We start from the raw sequence: 26303 nt of genomic DNA on the forward strand, positions 1-26303 counted from the left end.
AGCACCAAAACAGCGAGACCACCGTCCCACTCGTGTGTTCACAAACAAGCACGTCGCATGCACGAGAATGCACGCGTCCAACATGTTTGTACATATTCATGCATGCAGCCGGGCGCAACACCTGCAGAGCGAGACACAAAGACAATTTACAACCCGGAAGCCGAAACACATCAGGTTCAACCCAAAAACCACGACCGTGTTACTGTGACAGGACCGCTGCTTCAGCTGAAAACGGCTGGTTCATAAATTACACTTGAATTCACCATTCAGGTTATAAACATGATGAATTATATTTTATATCTTGTTCGTCTGAGATTTACACTTATTATCACAAAGAAACCCATCTGAATCAGAAGGAATATCACAGATTCCTTAAATAATCTTCATGATCTCTAATAGTGTTTAATGAATGGACACTGACTGCCATTTCTAGAAATTAATATTTGGCTTTCGTTCTGTTTTGTCCTCTCTTGGGCACTTATCAGGGAACTCTAACACCATTTCAGAGGAGAACACACAATCACTGCTGGCACAAACAGAAAAAACAAGAAATAATACACTTACATTTTTAAAGAGGAGCATTTCTGTTCCATCAGACGTGAGTCCGACGGCTGGAAAACGCGGCTGAAACGGCTCCAGTGTGTTAAAGTAAAACCCAACAAAGACCTAACAACTGAAAAATGCTCTTTGGCTCAAATATTCACGAGTGTTTTTATAAAAAATGTACAGAAAAAAATGAAGCAGTGTCCCTGGAAAATACATTTTCACCAGAGCATTACACACACACACAGACACACACTTTAACTCTATGTGTGTGTGTGTGTGTGTGTGTGTGTGTTATTTAGCCATTGACCTGTGCGCTGAGGGGAAACATGACTGTGATCAAATCTGCGTCAGCGCGCCCGGCGTCTTCACCTGCGACTGCAACAAAGGATACACACTCAATGAGGACAAGAAGACCTGCTCACGTTAGTCAGGCCGACGCATGCACACACACACACACACACACACACACACACACACACACGCGCACACACACACACACACACACATTGCAGGCACAGGTACAGGTGTGCACACTCCAGTAAACACACGCTCCAGTGACAGGAGATCGCTCCTGGTGCAGCCATCCTGCAGCAGGTTGAAGTGGGTTTCCATTCATTTATTTTTCCTGATTGAACAAACACTTTGATGATCAGTGAGTAATGTCTGTGCCTTCAGTACTAACATGAAGCAGCTGCTGCTTCCAGCTTCTTAAATGTGAAGCTTTTCAGTTTCTGTTTCATGTCACTGCTAAAGAAATCCTTGTGGATCTTTGGACTGTTGGTCAGAGTAAAGAAGCAGTTTGGAGACTTTGCACTTTGATTTACAAAAAAACAAAAAACAAAACAAAACAGATGAATTAATTTGAAAGATATGTTGGGAGAGCAGCTGCAGCTCACAGCTGTCTCTCCAATATGTGGACAGTGACATCTTTCTTCTTCTTTTTTACATGATCCTCTGGAACAACATTAACAATCACACACAATGTTCCACAGCACCATTAATTACAAATACTGTGTGTGTGTGTGTCTGTGTGTGTGTTATTTAGCCATCGACCTGTGTGCTGAGGGAAAGCACGACTGTGAACAAATCTGCATCAGCGCTCCTGGCGCCTTCACCTGCGACTGCAACAAAGGATTCAAGCTCAACAAAGACAAGAAGACCTGCACAAGTCAGTGACTTTCACGCTGAGACATTTCTCTGCATGATGAGCTTCTCCTCAGCACATGCTCTGAGTGTCATCTCCGATTTAAAACGCATTTCAGGATCAGATCTGAAGGATAGACTGCTGTTTGACTAACATGTGTCTGTGCACTCATCATTGACTGTGTCTCTTTAACCTCTCTGGAGCTCTACAGGTTGAAAATAGTCTCTAAAACAGTTTTAAAACAGCTGAAATAAGGCTGTTTTTTATCATCCGTCCATCAGCAGCCACATTTTGTGAGCCTGTCCCTTGTTGGAAGTAATGGCTTATTGAACGACACACATACGAGTACTTGTGTGTAACATGTGTTTACTGACTGTGATTTGCAGACATGGACCTGTGTAACACAGTGGAGCATGGCTGTGAGCACCAGTGTGTGAGCACTCCAGGATCTTATTACTGCATCTGTCCTGAGGGACAACTGCTGCAGGAGGACGGCAAGAGCTGCGGCAGTAAGTCCACCCTGATAAATCATCTGTTTCACGGAAAATCAACTCAACAATCAACAGTCGCTGACGTACAAACTCAAGACACTTTACCAGAGTGGGCATTAAAAGGCCAGGTTCACTGTTCACCTTATAATCCAGTCTGATCACTCAGAGTCAAGCAGGAGGATTAAGATCCTGGAGGTCCTGTGAGACTAAATGTTGCAGGTGCAGGAGGTCATAACATTCGTCTGAGATCAGTCTACACCTGCAGGAAAAAAACAGCAGATACAGAAAACCATCTCAAGGGATATGAACCCAGATCTGTGCTGCATCACCTGTGTCGCTGAGCTCATATATATATACGACATCAAAACATTGCAAATCCATAACAGATCAGGACAACACGGCCTGACGTCATGACACTGAGATCCATCATGGTGTCAACAGATGAGCATTAACGACGGGCAGCAGCATCCAGAGCTGCGATTAGAGCAAGAACAGAATGGGGTTATTTCTCAGGAGATGAAGTGAAGCCCTCATGCTGATGTTAAAAGCAGCTCTGTATGTCTGAGAGGAACTGGCTTTTGAATTTTCCTTTCCTCAGGGGAAGCTGAGCGGGCCTGCCAGTAACCGTCGTACAGCACCCCCATGTGGAGACTCACGGCAGTGCAGGCAGCCTCATTTATCATCCGTTCAAGATTTATCCTTGCAGACCGCTGATCCAACCATTACACATAACTGCAAGATGTCCTTTGTTGCTATGACAACAGTAGCAAAATATCAAGCTTTCTTTTTAATTTTAAAAAAGAACGTAACAGAAGCAACAAAGAATTTTTCTGCCCAAATTTTCGCGGCTGGGGATAAAAAAGTTTCATCTTATCTTATCATCTTTTGTTGCAAAGATTTTTAGCATTATTATTATTTTTCTTAACAGTTTCAGGAGTGACAGTATGTGCACCACTGTAGATCTGTTAAACATAAACACGTGATAACAAACATTTCTGATGAAACATTTCTGTGAAATTTAAAGAAAATTTGTAAAAAAAAAAAAAAAACATTTTACAGGAGAAAACTTAAAACTGCGATGGTGTTATTGTGTCTGAATTACTGCGCCTCCACCTCCTCATGTGTGCAGGTATCTGTGATGTGGGTCCAGTTCGGCTGTACAACAGAAATGATGCCTGTGAACGTTAAAGAGTGAACATTAGTCTGCATTCATTCTCAGTCTCGCTCTCTCTTTTCCATCTCTCTCTCCTTCAGCCTGCAAGTCTGCCAACATCGACCTGGTGCTTCTGATTGACGGCTCCAAAAGCGTCCGCCCGCAAAATTTCGAGCTGGTCAAAAAGTTTGTTAACCAGGTGAGGCATCTTTTCATATGAACAACTGCAGTATTCAAATAACAACAACAAAAACAGACTATAATGGAACCAATTCAATTCATCTGCAAGAAGAACAAAGTCCTACATGAGGCCGGTGCTTCCAGTTAACCTGATCACAGGTTGATCTGTAACACCAGCAAAACAGCCAGCATTTGTTTACAGCTAACAGCTGATCGGTAGAGTTAGCCGCAGTTTCCCAGCGTAGATTAAGGACCTGTATCGACTTACAGGTCTCAAAATGAGCTAATCCGACAGAACAGTCAACAGATCCAGCAACAGCAGCACAGAGTCAGCAGAATTGGGGGTAAAAATCACAAACATTCAGTGAGAAACGACAGTGTTTGTTTGTTTTAGGGCCACAGGAAGTGATGTATAATTTTTTATTAAATAAACAACAATATCCTCCTCCTGTGCTCCAGGTCGTGGACTCTCTGGACGTGTCAGCTCACGGCACCAGAGTTGGTCTGGTTCAGTACTCCAGCCGAGTCAGGACAGAGTTCCCTCTCAACATGTACCACACTGCTGACGAGATCAAAGCTGCAGTCATGAAGGTAAAGCTGCTGCTTCTCTGTCACATTATCTTCACTTTTAGGATTTAACACCTGATGCATCAACGACCTGTGAACTTTAAGTATTATCAAGTATTTTCATAGAATTTAAAGTTGGGCCTAAATACATTTTATAACAAATAGCTTCACACAGAGGTGAAGAGAGGAGGCAGGACAATCACTTCAAAGGACTTGAACTGTGGTTTCTGTGCTTGTCTAGATTGAATACATGGAGAAAGGTACTATGACAGGTCTGGCCCTTAAGCACATGGTGGAGAACAGCTTCTCAGAGGCAGAGGGCGCTCGGCCTGCCAGCCGCAACATCCCCCGAATTGGACTGGTGTTCACCGACGGACGCTCGCAGGACGACATCACAGAGTTCGCCAAGAAGGCCAAAGAAGCTGGTAAGACTCAACCAGCGTGAGGGTCGAACCACATCTGCAGCCTGTGCTCTCCATCTAAATGATGGAGGAGTGATTATGTTTGTTTCTGTGCGTGCACGCAGGTATCACCATGTACGCGGTGGGCGTCGGAAAAGCTGTGGAAGATGAACTTCGCGAGATTGCATCTGAGCCTGTGGAGAAACATTTCTACTACACCACCGACTTCACCGCCATCAGCACCATCGCTGAGAACCTCAAACTCAACGTGTGCCCAGGTGCAACGCTTTGACTGCAGTGGAGAATACTTTACTCCAAGTCTCACTAGTCTGTGACAGCATATTAACAATGTACAGAAACTACATAACAAACATATTTAGTGTTGTCACATGTTGGCTGAAGATACTCGTCATTGTGCAGGTAAAGATTTTGCATGAAAAACACACACTTGCCTGAAAAAAAGTACCATGAGTCATCGAACGTAACATCTGTGCAGATCAAAGATTTTGTTCAACATAAAGATGAGTCTCACATGTTTTGTTCTTTGGCGCCATCTGCTGACCGCTGTAGAAAAAGCACTAAAACGTGAAACAATGACAAAATATAATACCGAATGAAGAACACCTTATCAAACATTATCAACAGAGGAGGCAATTAATTTAGAGTTTGGACTTATTGCTTTAATGTGTGAACATGTGATTTATCACACATGTTTCTCCCATAACTAACTAACACCTGCATGTAGTGAAGCGTGAAGTGTCATTCAATAGATTAAGTGAAGGTGTTTGTTTACTGCTTATGACCTTATCTCCTTTCCCTCTTTGTGGCTTTGCAGAGGAGAGTCAGGGCGAGATTGAGGTGAAGGATCCATGTGCCTGTGAGAGTCTGGTGGAGTTCCAGCAGGCCACCATGAGCAACCTGGAGCAGCTCACACAGAAACATATCCTTTAAAACATGTCTTCACTCAAACACGAGGAGCCAAAACAAGCTACCAACCTTTCCTCTCCAGTGAGAAGTGGTTAGATATTCCTGAAAAGCCTCAGTGACAGGCTCAGATCTGTGGTGAGAAACTAGTGACAGTTCAAACAGAGACAAACAGATGTAGTGACCACCGACTAAGACTAAAATACACCAGATTTGGTGTATTTGCCCCAAGAGTTTGCCCACTCAGGGCTACTGTAGAAACATGGCGGTCTCTGTGGATGCTGCTCCTCCCTCTGTGGATATGAAGGCTCATTCTGAGGTAATGAAAACACAGCGGTTCTTATTTTCAGGTGATTTTACACTAATGAAAACATACCATCTAAATCTTGGACCTTTAATTAATGCTTTGTTGGTCCTCCAGATGTTGCGTCTAGGAACCTAAAATAAATGTCTTTGTAAACCAATAAATCTCTGATATTCGTCACAGCTCGCATGGATGTTCGTGCACTGATTCATGAGCAGACTTGCTGTTAACGCCTGTACGTCATTATTATTCCTTAACCAACTGTCCACTGGCGGGGATGACTGCTCGGCTGGAGCAGCTGGAGAACCAGCTCCTCTCCAGGAAGTGATGCGGTCATCACACTGAGCAAAGACACCACAGAGGAAGAGTAACAGACTGAGGAGGAGGAGGGCACATCCTGGCAAGATCATTAAAAGGGGAAATCAGAAACCCTTCCAATCAATGGACGAATCCAAAGTGTCTTTTCACAAAGCCTTTGTAGCCTTCACTAGGTCTGCTGCTCTTCACGTCAATGAGGATGACATTTAACTGAAAGCTCCTGATACAGAATCATACACCCGCTATCGACGCAGCTGACCCAATTTGTACACTTTTTGTCTTAAAAAAGAAGAAAACATCCACTTTCCCCCCCAGAGCAAAGCAGCTGCGACGAAAAACAAACGCTTTCATACAACAGACGGATACGACGATTCCACGATGAGGGTGTGCGAACAAACAAACGAGCAGAGTTAAAGAGAAATATGAGAGATCGTACAACGTCTGTTATTGACCTCCATGTGCGCAGCACCGAGGGGGCCGGAGGCCTGCTGGCTCTCGTTGTAAACCAGCTGTATTCGATGTGCTGTAGATATTAGATACAAGCAATATTATTCAGTGAAGACTTGAGCTGCGTCACACACAGTTCATTCATAGTCACGCAGCAGCCGTCTGTTTCTCTTAGTGCTGTTTATACTTGATCGGTTTTGTACGGTTTGTTAAATATGATGTATTTATAGCAGATTGTCTTTGTTTTTCTACGTACCACAGTAGAATAGCTACATTTTAAAAAGGAGCTATATAAATGAAGTGTTATCACCACTCCCATGACTAGATTGGCTGTTTTGTCAAATCATTGCTCGTAGAAACTAACTGGCTTCACAGCGTGAAGACTGTTGAGGAGGAAGCTGGGTTAGACTTTTGAAAAAGGGACGTCAAGAAGTTTAAAGTGTCACTAAAGCTGTGGTCTGTTGTCGATAGAGAAAATGTGATGGATTGGCCTTTCATGAATCAAATTTGTGGTTTGCTCTGCACTTTCTGGATTTCGTCTCACGGTGAGAGCTAAAAAAAAACCCTCCTGCAGTTCACGTTTGTATCCGTCAGCCTCATCATCGTCAGCCTCGCCTGACCGGGAGAATGAGGCCTCGCAGGGCACTGTATGTAAATTAATGACCACGTTAACGATGCTAGATGCTCATTCTTGCAGGTTTGTATAAAAAAAGACCACCACAAATGTATGCCCCTTTATATTTGAATGCCTGTATGTTTTTGTATGTTTTCTAATAGCTTTACCTTTTGTACTTCTTCTGATGAATCCCTGTATTACAGCACAGAAGGCAATAAAAGAGTGAACTTTTCACGTCAGACTGCTGTGTTTTACATTTCAGGTTTCAGTTTTCACTTCAGGATTCATATTTGTAGAGGCCTCGTGTTACTGGGCTCTGCCTTCACTTTGTGTGTATGTGCACAGCTACAGGTGGGTAAAGTCCATGAAGAGTCAAATACACAGCAGTTATCAGACCAGATAACAGGTACTGAGAGCGATGCATTACATTAGCTCCAAGCAGCTAATACAGTGGCTAGCTAGCTTAGCAATAAGATGATCATAGAAAATTATACCAGATGAACCATCACACAATAACGCTGTCTGATCACAGCAACATAAAACCGTCACACAGCCTCATTCAAACAGGAACTGCAGAGGTTGTTATAGCAACAGCACCCAGCTGAAGCCAGAAGCCATGAAAAAGAGGAAGCAGATGTTCATCAAGTAAATATCCGTTTCACCAAGCATGGCTCCAGAGGTCCGAAACAAGAAGCACGACCTCATGAGCTCAGCTGCAATGTCCAATGAACGGGAGGCCATTTCTCAGTAATTAAGATTTGTTAAACCAAGGAGGTTTAATGAGCAGTTAATGAGCGTAGGCACTGGTAGACAGACAGCAGATCGACTAAGATAAACATGTTTGATCAAAATAAAAATATGAAGTTTTCACAGGGATACTAATTAGTGAACAGTTAATGAAGCAATTGTGACTTCATGATGAATCAAGAGTTGCCATGTGAAGGACTTTGTGTGACGTCCTACATGAAGAGACACTTTTCTGGAACTCAGGACTTCACCTGAGGGGACACTGGCAGGGAAGTATTGCTGACCTCATGCGTGAATTACTGATTAAGTGATGATGAACTCTACGTCTGTCTTATTTACACTTCTGTTCAGCTTCATCATGTCTGATTATCCTCCTCTCATGTGCCATTTGATACCTACAGGATTTTGGTTTTGGTCTTTGTCCACTGACACCTCACTTCTTTCAACGACAATGTATCTGACGACCAATTTGACAACAAAACAAACTTGCTTCATATTTGTATGAGCAGCTGCTGTAATGAATGATGTGACGGTGAATTAACATTCCTTAACTGATGATCTATGAAGTGTCAACAAATCACATAAAGTCAGACTGACTTCATCATTTGTTAGTGTAGAGCTCTGATGATATATTCAGCATTGATTCATGCATGAAATCATCGTGGGTCATTAGCTAAGCATTACTTCACTATGTGATTGGTGCTTTTGTTGTCCACAAGTAGAAAACGTCTGCTTAAAAAGTGTCTTCAGCTCAGGTTGGCACAACATGTCAGCTGTTTGTATCCCCGGCTGTTCCTCGGGAACACTGGAAACACTGGAAACACTGGAAACAGGAGAGCCGGGATTTAGTTCTCTCATCTCAGACTGTTGGGTCAGAAACGAGCTGTTCACTGTGTGTTCACATTAATAACAGAAACGATGCTCCTGACATGCTCGCTGCTTCACTGTTGTCAGCTTCTTCCTGTTTGTTGTTCACAGCGCTGACATGGATTCAGTCCTTCCATCTCAGATCCAGATGGAGCCAGATTATCAAGTCCCTTAACTGCTTATCTTCCAGAGCTACAAGCTCGTGCAGGTTTACGTACAAACATGCTGCGGGTTTAAACGTGACTGGACTCTGAGCATCATAATGAGGAACTTTACACCAGCTTCAGTGATTAATTCTCTGAGATCCTGAAGCCTTTCAATCCTGACACGTTGGCTTTGAAAACTTAAAGAGACTCTTGGGTCACATCTGCACCTGCTTGAGCTCCACCATTAGTCCTGAGATGTTGACTTGTGACCACCAGAGGGCGCCACATCGTCATCAATGAAGACAAACGCTCCTCGTTTAAAGGAGAGATGAGCTGCACTTTATTTTAGTTTGACATGAATATGAACAAAGATATCTGATGAATATTTCTCTTCATGTTCCTCTGAAACTATCAGAGTTTAAAAACAAGGGTAATATAGGAGAATTCACTATGGTGGCCCTGAGGGTCCAAACACAACAACATTTTCTCTTTTGGCAGTATATTTTTATGGCAACATTTTTTATAGTTCTTTAGTTTTCTATTCAGTTGTTAGTCCTACTACTATTGCCTGCTGCCTGTAACACACAAGCTTTTATCTTGTGAGAACGGTCAATGATTGCACAACATCATAAAAATATCACTGTACTCTGCGGCTCCTATAGAAATGTCTCCTCTGTCTGCAGGACCCGCCCGCTGGTTGGCGCTGAAACTGCTTGGTTAGGTTTCGGAACAGCTCATGATTTGGCTGAAGTTCGCTGATGCTGGATGTGGTCTCAGAGGGTTTGTCGTCCTGTTTGATAGACCAGAAAAGAAGGAGTCGCTGCAGAACCAGAGCCGGTGAGTAAAAGAGTTGCGACACTGTCCTCGGCATTAAATAGTGCAGTCCTCACAGTGCAGCTGCTGGTGCATCACTTCAAAACTGAATGTCCACAATGTGCGACGCTTTGCACCTGCAGGAAGAAGTTCAGGTGTTTGGCTGGCCCGCAGGTGTAAGCTTGGTTCGTTCTTGGCTCTGGTCTGGCTGTTGGCTGTTGTTGCTGACACCCCTCCCTCCGTTTCCTCTTGAAAAGTTTACTTTCGCTTTCTCTGCTTGTGGCGCAGCTCCTTTTCACCATCAGAAGGTAATGTAACCGCAGTTTTTGCCTGTTTTACACTTCAGCAACGCTTTGCTCGTCTTGTTGCCGCTGGCTGATGTTATCTCGCTGCAGTGAAAACAGCAGAAATGTGCCGCTCGGTTGTGAACAGCTCTGCTAAGAGACAGCACAGAAGTCCCGGCTCACCACGGGCCTCCATGGTGTGTTCGGGCGTGTAAACGGTGTTAATGGTGGTCAACTGGAGTTAGTGCAAGTTCAGCAGCTGAACACTGTCTGAGCCTCTAATGCGGCTTCGCTCGGCCGGACAGCAGCTGGAGAACAGCAGCTGGAGGACAGCAGCTGGAGAACAGCTGTCTGTGTCGGTGACAGCTCTGTCGTTATATTTGCACTGCAGGACTGATGGGGAGGCAGGGTGGGAGTCAGAGGAGGTCTCAGATCCCTCCACAGGTTCCTCACAGAGACAGTGAAGGGCATCAAATGAGCTGTCAGTTAACTCTCCTCCATCAGGAACGAGTGGCAGTTCTTATGATTTACATGAATATGCAAATGAAGTTGCTCCCACTTGCTGTTGGATCAACAGGTGCTGAACATTAAAAACATCAGGGACAGCTGGTAGAAATGGGCTAACAGGGCTAAGCCCTCTCAAGCTAACACAAAACGATGAGAAAATTATTTTTAATATAACTTGCAACAGATTGTTTTGAGTTCAGGTGAAACCAAAGGTAGCAACAGCACCAATCAGTCAAAAGAAAAACACAGAATATCTGTAAATGGGCTTATTTTTTTTTTACAGCCCCGGCAGCTTCAGTCCGCTTTCATTCATTTCGTTCTTGTCAGTGATTGACAGGTGTCATGTCACGCCCCCGTGATTTACTGATCATTTGGACTAACTTCGCTGACTTTTGACCGATGACAGGTGAGTTAACGCAGAGCTGCTGTCTGTGCCAGAGATGGGAGGGAGGGAGAAAAAGTTGAGCTCTGGCGGGTGTTGGCAGTGATTAATTACTTCTCTGAGATCCTGAAGCCTTTCAATCCTGACACGGTGGCTTTGAAAACTGAAAGAGACTCTTGGGTCACATCTGCACCTGCTTGAGCTCCACCATTAGTCCTGAGATGTTGACTTGTGACCACCAGAGGGCGCCACATCGTCATCAATGAAGACAAACGCTCCTCGTTTAAAGGAGAGATGACCTGCACTTTATTTTAGTTTGACATGAATATGTACAAAGATATCTGATGAATATTTCTCTTCATGTTCCTCTGAAACTATCAGAGTTTAAAAACAAGGGTAATATAGGAGAATTTACTATGGTGGCCCTGAGGGTCCAAACACAACAACATTTTCTCTTTTGGCAGTATATTTTTATGGCAACATTTTTTATAGTTCTTTAGTGTAAAATGTAAATATATATGTTAAACTTTCATTTGTATTTTCTGGTGGAACCAAAGCCGGTGAGTAAAAGAGTTGCGACACTGTCCTCGGCATTAAATAGTGCAGTCCTCACAGTGCAGCTGCTGGTGCATCACTTCAAAACTGAATGTCCACAATGTGCGACGCTTTGCACTTGCAGGAAGAAGTTCAGGTGTTTGTCTGGCCCGCAGGTGTAAGCTTGGTTCGTTCTTGGCTCTGGTCTGGCTGTTGGCTGTTGTTGCTGACACCCCTCCCTCCGTTTCCTCTTGAAAAGTTTACTTTCGCTTTCTCTGCTTGTGACGCAGCTTCTTTTCGCCATCTGAAGGGAATGTAACCGCAATGTTGCAACGTTTTTAGAAACTTGGTTTCTTTAAGGACATTATTGGATCTAAATTCAGCATCATATTCTACTGTGTGATGTTAAGCAAGTACATTTACTCAAGTACTGTGCTTTAGTCGTTTTCAGGTAGCTTTACTATAATTACAACCTTTAACTATAGAATGAGGACTTTTAGTGCTGAGACTTTACATGAAGCTGGTAATTTGCTTGACTTTTACCTGTAATGGAGTATTTGTACATTGATGTATTGGTACTTTTACTTCATTGAAGTTTCTTGTTATTCAGATTTGTTGAATTGTATGTTTGTTTGGAGATGAATGTCATATTTTTGCATGTTCAGCTGACCTGCTGTGATTTGACTAAAACTTTTGTTACATTAGTTCAGCAATTAATTTCAACTCATCAATTAGATGAGTACCAATTGAACGCTGTATCTGTGAAAAGAGCAGCTGATAATTTTACAGGGGAAATGATGTAAATGTAAAACATTTCAGCTGCTGTGCAGTTGAATAATTTGCATTTCCTTTCCAGACCAAAGTTTGTGTGTGTGTGAGCTGATGGGAGTTCAACAGCATGAATCCATCTGAGGACAGACATGTGGGAGCCCCTCCTTCTAAGACCACTGTGTGTGGGGAACATGACAGCCAGACCAAAGCTCAGAGGTGAGATGAGGATCTCTGACTGTCCTTGACTCTTTTCTATCTAGAGCTCACTCCACCATCATTATTCACACTCAAAGCTCTGTGTGTTGTGTTAAAGCCCAGAGCAGCAGCTACACCTCCCCCCAGGACATGGGTCTGAATTTGAACCTGGACCCAGCTGTGTGTCCATCAAGAGTGACGGCTCCAATGAACGACACATTGATTTTAAGCGACAACAGCCCACAGCTGCAAAGGGGTAAGCTGTTGATAACATGATGAGAACTCATTCATTGGTAGTTCAAACATGTTTGTTTTGTAGTTAGCACTGACTGCCTCCTTGTTGGAGGTCTGAGAGCATTTTCCAGTTAAGCATCTTGCCATTTTGGTTTTTTTATGTGTTTTAGGAGTCTCTTCAGACTGATGCAGGCTCATGAAAACACTAATTGCGTAAAAAAAGGGAAAATATTGAACAATTTGAAAGAATTCAAAGCTCCTAAATTGCAGATTGTGTCTCCTGTTCTCTAGTTCATAATTTCAACAACTTGGAAACATGTAAATGTAGTCAGAAATAAATATGGACGAAGTTTCTGAGCCTTGTCTGCTTCGGTTTTGTCGTGGCCCAGTCCCAACAGATGTGATGTTAATTGATTCAATTTTATTTTGTTGTCGCCAGTTGTTCCTGACCTCTGATCTTGAATAAAAATCAGATGCGGACCTTTGAGTAATAACTCTGAGAACCTCTGGTTTATACAATCATATGTTTCACAAAGTGGTGAACTTCCCCCCAGCAGTAGCAGTAGCCATTTTCTTGTTCTGCTAGCTTCTACATCAGCTTCAGTTTCTGAAGACTAACAAGTGAATTTCCATCTCTGGGGGTCTTCCTCTCTGTGTTTCAGGATCGATAAGAGACCATCCTCTGCTGAACCTGAACCCAGCTGTGTGTCCATCAAGAGTGACGGCTCCAATGAACGACACATTGATTTTAAAGGACAACAACCCACTGCTGCAAAGAAGTAAGCTGTTAATAACATCAAAATATTACTGATCCATATTTTAATTTTGGAGAAGTTTCCTAAAACCTGCATGTTTATTTCAGTAATGTTCCTTTTCAGATACATTAATATTCTCACACCTCAAAGCTGTCCAGTATAACCACAGTGTTCTGGGTGCAGAGCAGATTATGTCATTTATTTCACGTGTTTCTATCAGGAGGAAGTTGGAAACACCAGAACCCAGCAGTGAGTCCATGAGGAGTGTCAGATATATGAAACGTCTTCTGTCCTTGAAAGATGGACGTCACTCTGTAGATCAAAGGTGGGGATTTAAAACTGATAATCACACAGGCCACCAGATGTTTACAAGCTCCCCTCCCAGGATTGGCTGCAGGAGAAGGCCTGGGCTTCCCTGTCCTGGGCGAGGTCACAATGTATTTACCGAACCTAATGACTCTGAAACAGCCTACTGAATGACTCGCTTGTAGAACCTGTAGAATAAAAAGACTGCAGCGAGTACAGATAAAACAGCCGGTAACGTTGGAGCTCGTCAATACTGCGGTCTTCAATAATGTAGCCCTGGGATCCAATTAATACCGGGTTTTGGTACCCATCCCTATAGTGCTGTTTATTTCACAAGATTTAAACATTTACTTCTGAAAGGACTAACAGCTAACTATTAGTATGTACAGCACAGACTTAAACATGGACTTCAGATGGCCATGGGTGCTCCGGTGGTGCAGAATTGTAATCTTTATCTACCGTAGCGATCATTACCACTGCCAGTCGTAGAAGGAGTGGTTTACTATGATTATATAATCATATGTTTCACAAAGTGGTGAACTTCCCCCCAGCAGTAGCAGTAGCCATTTTCTTGTTCTGCCAGCTTCTACAGCATCTTCTGTTTCTGAAGACTAACAAGTGAATTTCCATCTCTGGGGGTCTTCCTCTCTGTCTAACAGGATCGATAAGAGACCATCCTCTGCTGAACCTGAACCCAGCTGTGTGTCCATCAAGAGTGACGGCTCCAATGAACGACACATTGATTTTAAGGGACAACAACCCACTGCTGCAAAGAAGTAAGCTGTTAATAACATCAAAATATTACTGATCCGTATTTTAATTTCCAAGAAGTTTCTTATAACCTGCATCAGATACATTAAAATTCTCACACCTCAAAGCTGTCCAGTATAACCACAGTGTTCTGGGTGCAGAGCAGATTATGTCATATATTTCACGTGTTTCTATCAGGAGGAAGTTGGAAACACCAGAACCCAGCAGTGAGTCCATGAGGAGTGTCAGATATATGAAACGTCCTCTGTCCTTGAAAGATGGACGTCACTCTGTCCACAGTATTATAGAGATCAATAAGAACTGGAGGGATTAAACCAGCTGTCGAAATAACAGTCAACTGAAAAGCTGCACAAGTATGCGGACTGGACTGTTGGTTCTTAGTCGGATCAGCAGTATGAATAACACTTTAATGTCAGGGTAAACCATCTGATTCAAAGTTGTAATCAACACTTTAACTCAAAGGTCTTTTACCATGTGTTTGTCCATGTGTGGACATTATTATAATAATGGGAGCTAATTCCTCATGATTCCTCCGCAGAGTCGACCAGCAGAGCTCAGAGGTTCCCAGTGGTCCATCTGCCCTGCAGCATCAGACCCAGCTGCACTCTATATTTCTGGTCTGTACATGTAAAACTACTTTTACGTCGATTCTGTTGACAATAATCTCCATGCTGCTCCTTTCAGACCAGTGGACTGTCAGTCTGTCCAACAGATCTCATGTTTGGTTACATGATTTTAGTTTGACTGTGTCATTCGTATGATATGTTCCAGCTGCTCAAGGAGAACATTGTGACTTTTGTGACGGACGAGCTGAAGAGGTTAGAGAAGGTTCTGAGTCCAGACAACTTACAGAGTCAGAGGGAGGATGAGGAGGTGTTGGAGGATGAGGATGAAGAGCAGAGGAGGAGCAGCAGCAGACAAGCATTTCTGAAGATCACACAGCACTTCCTGAGGAGAATGAAGCAGGAGGAGCTGGCTGACCTTCTCCAGAGCAGTAAGAGGATTTCTCTTAATGTTTAACATGCAGGATAAACAGGACATTTAATAATGTCTCATGAGATGATGGACAATATGTTTATACAGTATGTGCATTCTTTAGGAGAATTAAATTGTCATTAACTTCATCAATCTTCTGTTTTGTATGTTCCTTCAGAAAGCCAATCTGGTGTTTGTCAGCTTGCACTTAAATCTAACCTGCAGAAGAAGTTCAAGTGTTTCTTTGAGGGGATCAGTAAAGCAGGAAGCCCAACCCCTCTTAATGAGATGTACACAGAGCTCTACATCACAGAGGGGGGGACTGGAGGGGTCACTGATGAACATGAGGTCAGACAGCTTGAAATAGCATCCAGGAAACCAGACAGACCAGAAAGAACAATCAGCCTAGAAGACATCTTAAAACCCCCACGTGGGAGAAATCGACCAATCAGAACAGTGATTACAAAGGGAGTGGCTGGCATCGGGAAAACAGTCTTAACACATAAGTTCACTCTGGACTGGGCTGAAGGCAAAACCAACCAGGACATACAGTTCATGTTTCCATTTACTTTCAGAGAGCTGAATGTGCTGAAAGAGAAAAAGTACAGCTTGGTGGAACTTATTCATCACTTCTTTACTGAAACCAAAGAAGCAGGAATCTGCAGGTTTGAAGAGTTCCAGGTTTTGTTCATCCTTCAAGGTCTGGATGAGTTTCGACTTCCTCTGGACTTCTATAACAATGAGATCCTGACTGATGTTACAGAGTCCGCCTCCATGGATGTGCTGCTGACAAACCTCATCAGGGGGAAACTGCTTCCCTCTGCCCGCCTCTGGATAACCACACGACCTGCAGCAGCCAATCAGATCCCTCCTGAGTGTGTTGACATGGTGACAGAGGTCAGAGGGTTCACTGACCCACAGAAGGAGGAGTACTTCAGGAAGAGATTCAGAGATGAAGCACAGGCCAACAGAATCATCTCCCACATCAAGAGATCACGAAGCCTCCACATCATGTGCCACATCCCGGTCTTCTGCAGGATCACTGCGGCAGTTCTGGAGAATGTGTTGAAAACCAGAGATAGAGGGGAGCTACCCAAGACCCTGACTGAGATGTATATCCACTTCCTGGTGGTCCAGTTGAAACTGAAGAATGTCAAGTATGATGGAGGTGCTGAGGCAGATCCACACTGGAACCGAGAGAATAAGAAGATGATTGTGTCTCTGGGAAAACTGGCTTTTGAGCAGCTGCAGAAAGGAAACCTGATCTTCTATGAATCAGACCTGAGAGCGTGTGGCATTGATGCCAGAGATGTTTCAGTGTACTCAGGAGGGTTGACACAGATCTTTAAAGAGGAGAGAGGACTGTACCAGGACACAGTGTTCTGCTTTGTCCACGTGAGTTTTCAAGAGTTTCTGGCTGCTCTTCATGTCCATCTTAAATTTGTCAACTCTGGTACCGATCTGCTGTCAAAAAAACATCCAGCCTACCACAAAGCTAAAGACACACAATTCTACCAGAGTGCTGTGGACGAGGCCTTACAAAGTCCAAATGGACACTTCGACTTGTTCCTCCGATTCCTCCTGGGCCTTTCACTGCAAACCAATGTGATTCTCCTACAAGGCCTACTAACGCCAACAGGAAGTGACTCAGAAACCAATCAGGTAATTGAGTACATCAAGAAGAAGATCGAAGAGACTCCCTCTGCAGAGCAACGGATCAGTCTGTTCCACTGTCTGAATGAACTGAATGATCGTTCTCTCGTGGAGGAGATCCAACAGTACCTGAGTTCAGGAAGTCTCTCCAGGTATTATCTCTCTCCTGCTCAGTGGTCAGCCCTGGTCTTTATTTTACTATCATCAGAGGAAGATCTGGACATATTTGACCTGAAGAAATACTCAGCTTCAAAGGAGGCTCTTCTGAGGCTGCTGCCAGTGGTCAAAGCCTCCAAGAGAGCTCTGTAAGTAGGATTTAGTTAATCCTCTGCAATCTTACAGCAGGAGTGAAAACTAAATAACTTATTTCTTTACTGATGTCTCTGCAGACTAAGTGGCTGTAGTCTCTCAAAGAGAAGCTGTGAAGCTCTTTCCTCAGTTCTCAGCTCCCAGTCCTGTACTCTGAGAGAGTTGGACCTGAGCAACAACAACGTGAAGGATTCAGGAGTGATGCTGCTGTGCCCATGGCCTGCTTCAGCCCATTTTACTCTGGAAACTCTCAGGTTAGATTAAGTCAGTTTGTTTCAAAATTTTAAGGACTTGTGAATCTTTGGTCTTCTCTTCACATTTCACACTGTACAGCTCGACGCATGAATTGTGGTTGAGAATCTCATTTATGTTTTGATATTATTTGATTTTGATTACAGGGTGTCTGTTTATCCCAGATCATGAATGATCAATTGCCATGTCTTCAACTTGTTTACAGTAGAATAGCAAGGATTTTAACAATTTTAACACACACACACACACACACAAACACACACACATATATGTTATTTGTCTTCTTGTGTATTATTTCCTCTATAGACTGAGGGGCTGTAACCTCACAAAGAGAAGCTGTGAAGTTCTGTCCTCACTTCTCAGCTCCCAGTCCTCCAGTCTGAGAGAGCTGGACCTGAGCAACAACGACCTGCAGGATTCAGGAGTGAAGCTGCTGTCTGCTGGACTGAAGAGTTCACAGTGTAGACTGAAAACACTCAGGTTAGATCATAGAACAGTTTGTCTTCAATAATTTTAATATTTCTATAAATTGTAAGTTTCATCATTTTGTTCACATTCAGATTCACAATTCCTACATGGAATATGAACTCTAGCTGAGATCAAGAACCTAATTTATGTTTTAATATTATGTTCTTCAATGATCAGACTTGTTTTTATTCCTGATTCATTCATATTAGTTATCACATTTCCAACACATTTAGAGTAAAACCGATTTTAACATGTGCAGGGAAGAGATTGTACATATACTCAATCTCTACAAGTCCTAACTCGACATTTTAACACAAATGTTATTTGTCTTCTTTCGTATTATTTCCTCTTCAGACTGAAGGGCTGTAACCTCACAGAGAGAAGCTGTGAAGTTCTGTCCTCACTTCTCAGCTCCCAGTCCTCCAGTCTGAGAGAGCTGGACCTGAGCAACAACGACCTGCAGGATTCAGGAGTGAAGCTGCTGTCTGCTGGACTGAAGAGTTCACAGTGTGAACTGGAAACTCTCAGGTCAGGATTCATTAACTCATTCAGCTGATGACCATTTAAAATCTGAATAATATTTTTGGATAAACAGCTTCTCTGAAAATCTTCTCTTTCTCTTGTCCCTACGGCCACAAATTACACTCTACACCAGGGGTCACCAACCTTTTTGAAACTAAGAGCTACTTCAAGGGCACTGAGTAATGCAAAGGGCTACCACTTTGATAATACACTTCTGAAATAACAAAGTTACAGTGTACCTTTAATTTTATATTATTATGAATGATATTCTATGTGAAGACACTGATCGCAGTGAATCACAATAGTTATTCAGAATGATTAAGCAAGGTAGGAAACAGATACATTTCAATATGCAATATCCAATTGTTTCATTTTCAAATGATCACTTCCACAACATTTTGCAGGAAATCTTTTTCAGTTTTTACTAGCCACTAACAGTTTTTATCAAATCATAAACTCTGAACCATGTTTGTACAAATTATCAATTATGTAAGATTTAACAAAAATCTACTGGGTAGTTAGCGTGGTAGCTTTTGTGACATGTACTGAAGTGTCTCTCCACGTTGTGCCGCTCAGCCGTCGCCACAGTCACACCGCAAATGAGACACACACAGTTTTCTTTCACGTTAGTAAAAAAAACCTCTTCCTCCCATTCACTGTGAAAATGAGAAGTTTTCTTCCTTTTTTCTGAAATGTTTATGTGGGTAGAAAACGCGTTCGTCTCCTCATCTTTGCAGCGCTCACGAGCTCATCTCAGCAAAGCTGGTTTGTCATGCGCACTAGACTGACCTCCGACCCAGACTACGTCAGAGTTCGTATATTAAACTTTTTTTATGATATAAATTTTTTTTACGTTTTTATGTATTCGTTTTTAAATTTACATCACTGTAAATGTAATTCAAAAAGAATAGCAACACAATTAAATAAAAATTTAGACAGAGCTAATTCGTGATTAGTGCTATTTTTAGAACTGGCTTACGGGCGACTGATGTGGATGCTGCGGGCGACCTGGTGCCCGCGGGCACCGGGTTGGTGACCCCTGCTCTACACAAATGATTTAATACACTTTTGTAGACAAACTTGTCTTCTTTCATCTGATGTCACCAAAAAGCAGAGAGACTTACTGAATTTAATAGTAAGAGTTTTTGTGCAGCCAGCTCCCTCCTGCTCCCCATTTACTCTAATGCAAAATTCAGAGCTTTTTTTGGAGAAAAGAAGAAATGCCACCTGTCTTTACATTGTGATAAAAAAGAAAAGTTGTTGTCCAAGGAAAACATTTCTCACACAGTCTACTCAGGAAGGTCTCAGGAGTCCAATGATAGGAGGTACGGTTCTCTTAGAAAAGGCTGTGGTTCAGGAGGTGCGCCGAACCCAAATCTCACCCCACACTGCCTGTTTCTAACCACCTCAAGTTGTCATGGCAACCTCTGAGCTGAAGCCAGAGCCACAGCTGGGACAATTCATTAATCAGGGACTGACTAACTCTGATATCTGCTGTTTATACTGTTGAGCCCTGTCTGTCATACACATGTCCACACACACACACAAACACACACACACACACACACACACACACACACAGGTAAGTTAATGTGATCACAGTTACAGATGCACACACACACCAGAACACATACGCGTGCGTATGCGCGCACTCCTCTCTCTCTCAATTACACACACAGAAGACTTAATGTGATTACAGCTCCTCAATCATTGCTCAGTGAAAGATGATCATGTGTCTGTGCACAACGAGAAAAACTAGAGCTGCATCAAATGATCCACACAAGCTCTTGACCCGACCTGAATGTGCAAGTGGCTCCAAGGGCCTGAAATTGAATAAATAAGAATGGGACAGCACTTTGCAACATATCATGTTACCTTGATGACACGAAAATATGTTATGTGCAATTGTGGGTTTGGGTCTTTTTATGTGTTTATTACTTATTTTATTTGTTAAACATAATAATGCTATAAACTGTTGGCAATTCACTCAGACAAAACCTACAGAAATGCAGACTACAGTGTGTACAAAGGGCTCAAAATAATAATAATAATAAGCCCTCGCTGATTAGGAGGAACGCGCTTCAAGTCTGAGTTCCTGTGCATGGACATTGGGATTGGGCCCGCTTTGCGAGACTGTTAGCTTGCTGATGTTAGCATTTAGCTCAAAGCACCACTGTGCCTAAGTACAGGCTCACAATCATAGTGAACTCCCTGATTCACGCATTGTATGGTTTCATCTTGTGTTTGACTGACACAGCCAAACCCACAGATGATCCGACGTCTCTGCTTTTTGTGTTTGCAGGTTGTCAGGGTGTCTGATCACAGAGGAAGCTTGTGTTTCTCTGGCCTCAGCTCTGAGCTCCAACCCCTCCCATCTGAAGGAGCTGGACCTGAGTTACAATCATCCAGGAGACTCAGGAGTGAAGCTGCTGTCTGCTGGACTGAAGGATTCACAGTGGAGACTGGACACTCTCAGGTATTAAGGGGCTGTAGCCATAGACAATCAGTCTGATGGACAGATCTCAACGGAATGTTTGAGTTTTGTTTTTTAAAACTTAAATTGTTTGCAGATGTTGAAAGTTAAAGCAGATTAGATTGAATAAGAGATTCATCAGGATTTGGATTATTTCAATGCTGAAAGAGGATGTGCTGCTCTGACCCCCCTCCTCCTTTCAGGGTGGAGCCTGCTGAAGTCCGATGGTTGAGACCAGGTCTGAGGAAGTGTAAGTGTGTTCTTAATTTTGATTGATGAAAACAAAGCAACACACATTCAACTACCTTCAAACTGTGACATCACTTGTTCACATATCTGATGTCATCATTAAACTTTTGGAAGCAAATTTGCAGGAACATCTACTTCATGGCAAAAAAAATGCCAATGTACAACTCATATATCAGTTCACATTGCACACAAAATAGCCCAGATGGATACAGTATATTCTCACCACCTTCAACACTATCTGTTTTCCTGGGCTGCCACGTGCCAGTATTCCCCTCACTCTGACTACTTGGTAACAACATAAAAACATACATGCATACATACACATATATACATACTAGGGATGTAACAATACCAAAAACTCATGGTACCACAGTATGAATAATAGAGCTGTTCTATCGGGTGACCACATCCATGATCAGTTTGTGAACTGGCAGGTTTAACAGTCTGTTTGGTGTTTCACGCTTCACTTGACCAGGCAGACGGCTGCCGCAGCCTACGGTCGAACCCGCTTTCTGTGTGAGGACGGTCCGGCCTCTCTCGTCACTACATCCATACTGTGCATTGTCTGTAACAACAGCAACAACAGACGATTGTTGCTGTTCTGCATGTCGAGCTCCCACTTTAGCTTTTGGTCCAGTGGTATCACTGTGCAGCTGAAGTGTGGTCTTGGTGGAATTTTATACTTATACCTGTCTGGATTCTCACATGTGATGTGTTTCCTAGTATTTTCAAGTTATTTGTCAGTTTCCTTTTTGCTATTATGAGTTCCTCAAACGGGAAAAACAACATGTTGCCATGCATCAGCTCTAAAAGTCAAAGGAGAGTCGTCAATCTTTTTTATTATCGCCACGTTCATCCATCATTTTCTCGTTGGGTTTATTTTTAGTAGCGCTTGGCTTGCTTGCAAAGCATGTTGGGAGTCTGTCTTCTTGACTACTGTGATTGCGCCCTCTGCTGTTCAAACAATGATATATCATTACATCCCTGACACACACACACACACACACATACATACACACACGCACAAACACACACACACACACACACACACACAGGACTCTCCAATTCTTCGTGTTCAGCCAGTCCTTGGTGGATTTACTGGTATGTTTAGGGTCATTGTCATGTTGCAGGGTCCAGTTCCGCTTCAGTTTCAGTTCTCTTACTGATGGTCTCACATGTTCTTCGAGCCCCCTCTGATGCACTGTAAAGTTCATGGTAGATTTTCTGATGGTGAGCTGGCCAGGTCCTGTTGCAGCAAAGCATCCCCAAACCATGACCCTTCCACCTCCATGCTTCACAGTTGGTATGAGGGTCTTTTCCTGGAGCGCAGTATTTGGTGTGCGTCAAACATTTTCTCTGTTCTGGTGTCCAAATAATTCAACTTTACACTCATCTGTCCAAAGAACATTATTCCAGAAGTCCTGTTCTTTGTCTATGTTCTCTCTGTCAAACTTCAGTTTGGCCTTAATGTTTCTCTGAGAGAGCAAAGGCTTCCTTCTTGCACACCTCCCGTCAGAGTTAAACTTGTGCAGTCTCTTTCTGATTGTAGAGGCATGCACTTTCACATCAACAGCTGCCAGTGCCTGCTGTAGGTCCTGTGATGAGATTTTAAGGTTTTTGGAGACCTCTTTAAGCATCTTGCCGTCTGCTCTCGGGGTGAACTTGCTTGAATGGCCGGACCTGGCCATGTTGGCAGTTGTTTTGAATGTCCTCCACTTGTACACTATTTTCCGGACAGTGGAATGGCTGATTTCAAGATCGTTTGAGATCTTTTTCAGTCCCTTACCAGACTCATACGCTGCAACACTCTTCTCTCTGAAGGCCTCAGGCAGGTCTTTTGAACTCACCATGGTGTTCACTCCCACGTCAAGTCAGGAGGACACCAAACTGAATTACTGAGAGTCTCCTTCTAAATGCTGAGTGACAATGTTGTCATTGAAACACCTGTGTGTGATTTCAACCAAAAAATGTGGGGGTGTCCTAATTTATTCCTCAACAGAAATTGTATTTTTATTTAATTACATTTTGCAGAAGTTTTTACTTGTTTAGTCTCAGTATTGTTAAAATAGATAATAAATATTCATATGTTTAAATGTGTCAAAAAACACATTTTGAGAGGATGTCCTCATTTTTTCACATGACTGTACATGCATAACACCTTCATACTTACAGATATACATACATGCATAAAATAATTTACAATTACTAATTATCCATTAATATAAGTAATAAATGTTATTACTGTTTTGATTATTATCTCCCATCCATTGCATTATTTTTTATACAGTCACTCCTCCACACACTCACCTTTATTATATTCATTTGTAATTTATTCTTCTCAGTTGTTTATTATTTTTTCTCCCCCTCTTTTCTGTTTCCCCGCTTTATGTATTTATTGATCTCCCCTCCTATAAACATACACACACACACACACACATCAAACTATCAGACTAACACAACAAACAACGACTAACATAATCCTGTTTTTGTTAGCTGGCCTGTAGCTGCTGTTTTTGTCTTCCTCTTGTCATTGGTTTGTCTTTTGTCTTGTAATAGAAAATTAGAAACAAGGAAAAAGTCAGTAAAAGAACAGATTTTAGATTGGATTAGTAACTGCAGCTGTATTGTGTTTCTTTCTCCCCGTCAGATTCCTGTGAACTCACACTCGACACAAACACAGTAAACAGAAACCTCAAACTGTCCGACAACAACAGCAAGGTGACGTATGTGGAGGAGGATCAATCATACCCTGATAATCCAGACAGATTTGACTCCTTGAGTCAGCTGCTGTGTACAAATGGTCTGACTGGTCGCTGTTACTGGGAGGTCTGGTGGAGAGGAGGAGCTGTTATATCAGTGTCTTACAGAGGAATCAGAAGGCGAGGAAATGCTGCTGACTGCAGGTTTGGAGAGAATGATCAGTCCTGGAGTCTGATCTGCTCTGATGGTTCTTACACCGTCTGTCACTATAACAGAAGAACGACCATCTCCTCCACCTCCCCCTCTCTCTCTAATAGAGTGGGAGTTTATGTGGACTATCCTGCTGGCACTCTGTCCTTCTACAAAGTCTCCTCTGACACACTGATCCACCTTCACACCTTCGACTCCGCATTCACTGAACCTCTTTATCCTGGCTTGGGGTTTGGGTTGTGGTCTAAGATTGGTTCCTCAGTGTCCCTGTGTTCTGTGTAGGAGGGAGGCTCCTCCTGTTAGAGAAACATTCTCCCTGGTTAGATTCTGATGGGGGACCCGTCTATCTGTCCCTATGTTTCCACCTCCCACTCCAAAGCAAAATGTCATTAAAAATCTTAAAATAAAACTGATCATGTTCACAGATCAGATGGTGGAGCAGACACAGCTCAGCTCTGCTGTCATGCCATCAAAGAGGCCACTACTGCAGACTCAAGGATCTGCTCTCCACAACATGGAAACGAGTGTCTTTGTACGATGGAGGAGCACGCATACTCGAATGCACAAATGCTGAAGGTAAAATAAAGAAATGATCTGTTAACTTAGAGTGATCACTGATTTTAATGGCCTATTATTTATCACTTTGTTATTACGCGAGGCTCGCTCTGACAGCGTCGGCTCGCTCTGACAGCGTCAGGTCGTGCCGGCGGAGCAGCAGCAGAATACAGGACTTTGAATTATTGAAGTGTCCTTTGAACATATTTTCTATCAGCAATTATGTGTAAATATTAAAGTTAATGGTGTGCACGCGTGTCTCCCACATAGCTGAGGTGCACACACTCATCACAAGTTCATCTCACGATTAATGAAAACAGAATGATTAGATTTAGCAAAGTGACACAGGACGAGATCACAGCTGTCAGATTGTCTTTAACAGATCAGCCAGCGTGACAGCTGGAACAGCTGGAGTGTTTTTGTCTGCTACTTATTGAGATCCAGAAAACAATAATTAAACAATTATAATTCATACAATATAAAATTAACAAGACGCTATATCTGCCTGCATGCGGCCGGCCCGAAACGAGGAGTCCGCTGACCTCGGTGACGTGTAAATGCGAAAAAAGTGTTTCCATTACGATCCATGCGATACACCTAAATATCGACACGTCTGAAAAACCACCTCATGAGAGCGTGAAATGTTTTTGCAATATTTGAGAGGATTTTTGAAATTTAGGTGTTTCCATTACCGTTTTTTATTGCGATATTTAGGATTTGCGCATTTGTAGGGGCAATGGAAACACAGCTAATGACTGTTTGCTTCCCTCGAGAAGTTCACGGTGTGAACTCGTTCTCTCACGACAGATTAATCGCACACTCACATACACACTCGAGATTTCAACAGATCAGAAAATAACCATAAATCTGCTTGCAGTCACTTGATAAACTATTACAATTTCTTTTAATACATGTTGGAATAAGATTCTTTGTATTTCTCTCTGCAGCAAAGGTAATAATATTCATATATTCCCATTAAAGGGAAAACAATTCCTATCTTTATTACACATACCAAGGCTGATTTGATCTGTTGATGTATAGTGTATTTCTACCATGTGATCACACTACCATCTACTGTGCATGTATAGTTAGTCCTCCACAATGCATATGTGTAGTGCTTAATCACAATGGTACTTTATTGACATTATTAAAAGAATTGCGTCAGCTCATTTAGTTGGCTTGTTTGTTTGTTCTTTTTTGTTTGTTTTCCTGTTTTGTTTGCCTCTTGAAGGAAATGTTAGAAGAAGCTGTTAAATCTAGTCTGTGGATTAGGCCTCCACCTTCAGCACCCTCTTTACTTTCTACCCCCTACCCGAACCAGGGTTTGTATTCCCACCCTGCTTTTATTGGTGCAGTTGGTGAGAGGCAGGGGTAGATGATGGTAGTGTGGCAATTGGCAGTTACATGTGGCATCTAGGCCTGTGCTAGCATTGTAGCAGCTAACAATAGCTAAAGCGGTGGTAGTATAATAGTATCTTAGCAGTTAGCATTGGCATCTAGCAGTTAACATTAACATTTCGGAGCCCATGTCAGT

The 26303-nt window shown here is 42.7% G+C and overlaps 2 protein-coding genes across 9 annotated transcripts in view; both read left to right on the top strand.

The window, feature by feature from the left end:
- Positions 1-7280, top strand: part of matn4 (matrilin 4) — a 25674-nt gene extending 18394 nt beyond the window's left edge. For 2 of the 4 annotated variants that reach the window (XM_041945582.1, XM_041945590.1), the window contains 8 exons: positions 846-968; positions 1592-1714; positions 2077-2199; positions 3436-3533; positions 3974-4105; positions 4323-4506; positions 4608-4760; positions 5318-5433. In XM_041945582.1, coding sequence (XP_041801516.1) covers positions 846-968; positions 1592-1714; positions 2077-2199; positions 3436-3533; positions 3974-4105; positions 4323-4506; positions 4608-4760; positions 5318-5433 — 1052 coding nt within the window. Of the gene's footprint in view, positions 1-845; positions 969-1591; positions 1715-2076; positions 2200-3435; positions 3534-3973; positions 4106-4322; positions 4507-4607; positions 4761-5317; positions 5434-5979 lie in introns of those variants that run through there. The other 2 variants (XM_041945607.1, XM_041945599.1) reach the window with 2 other exon arrangements.
- A 2255-nt stretch (positions 7281-9535) lies between these two features.
- LOC121613844 (NLR family CARD domain-containing protein 3-like) lies at positions 9536-24897 on the top strand. Of its 5 annotated transcripts, none has more exons than XM_041947527.1 (15): positions 9536-9688; positions 12228-12358; positions 12456-12593; positions 13234-13350; positions 13547-13651; positions 14292-14408; positions 14942-15020; positions 15175-15397; positions 15557-17336; positions 17421-17594; positions 17899-18072; positions 18415-18588; positions 20885-21058; positions 21259-21305; positions 23952-24897. In XM_041947527.1, the coding sequence occupies exons 2-15, from the start codon at positions 12270-12272 to the stop codon at positions 24494-24496; spliced, it is 3936 nt and encodes a 1311-aa protein (XP_041803461.1). In that variant the 5' UTR covers positions 9536-9688; positions 12228-12269; the 3' UTR covers positions 24497-24897. The 5 variants fall into 5 exon arrangements, with proteins under 5 accessions (XP_041803461.1, XP_041803470.1, XP_041803488.1 ...); XM_041947536.1 differs by lacking the exon at positions 9536-9688 and adding an exon at positions 9874-9972; XM_041947554.1 differs by lacking the exon at positions 9536-9688 and adding an exon at positions 11641-11894 and having other exon boundaries at positions 17421-17579; positions 17971-18072.
- Positions 24898-26303: the final 1406 nt, after the last annotated feature.

Source organism: Chelmon rostratus, chromosome 2, assembly GCF_017976325.1.
Source record: "Chelmon rostratus isolate fCheRos1 chromosome 2, fCheRos1.pri, whole genome shotgun sequence".
In the NCBI taxonomy this organism is placed as follows: Eukaryota; Metazoa; Chordata; class Actinopteri; order Chaetodontiformes; family Chaetodontidae; genus Chelmon; species Chelmon rostratus.

Bases quoted from the DNA above. Each gene is read 5' to 3' on its own strand.
- LOC121613844 (XM_041947527.1), top strand. From the start codon at position 12,270: ATGAATCCATCTGAGGACAGACATGTGGGAGCCCCTCCTTCTAAGACC. The intron at 15,021-15,174 runs GTCTGTACATGT...GATATGTTCCAG, and splicing joins AGCTGCACTCTATATTTCTG to CTGCTCAAGGAGAACATTGT. The intron at 17,337-17,420 runs GTAAGTAGGATT...ATGTCTCTGCAG, and splicing joins AAAGCCTCCAAGAGAGCTCT to ACTAAGTGGCTGTAGTCTCT.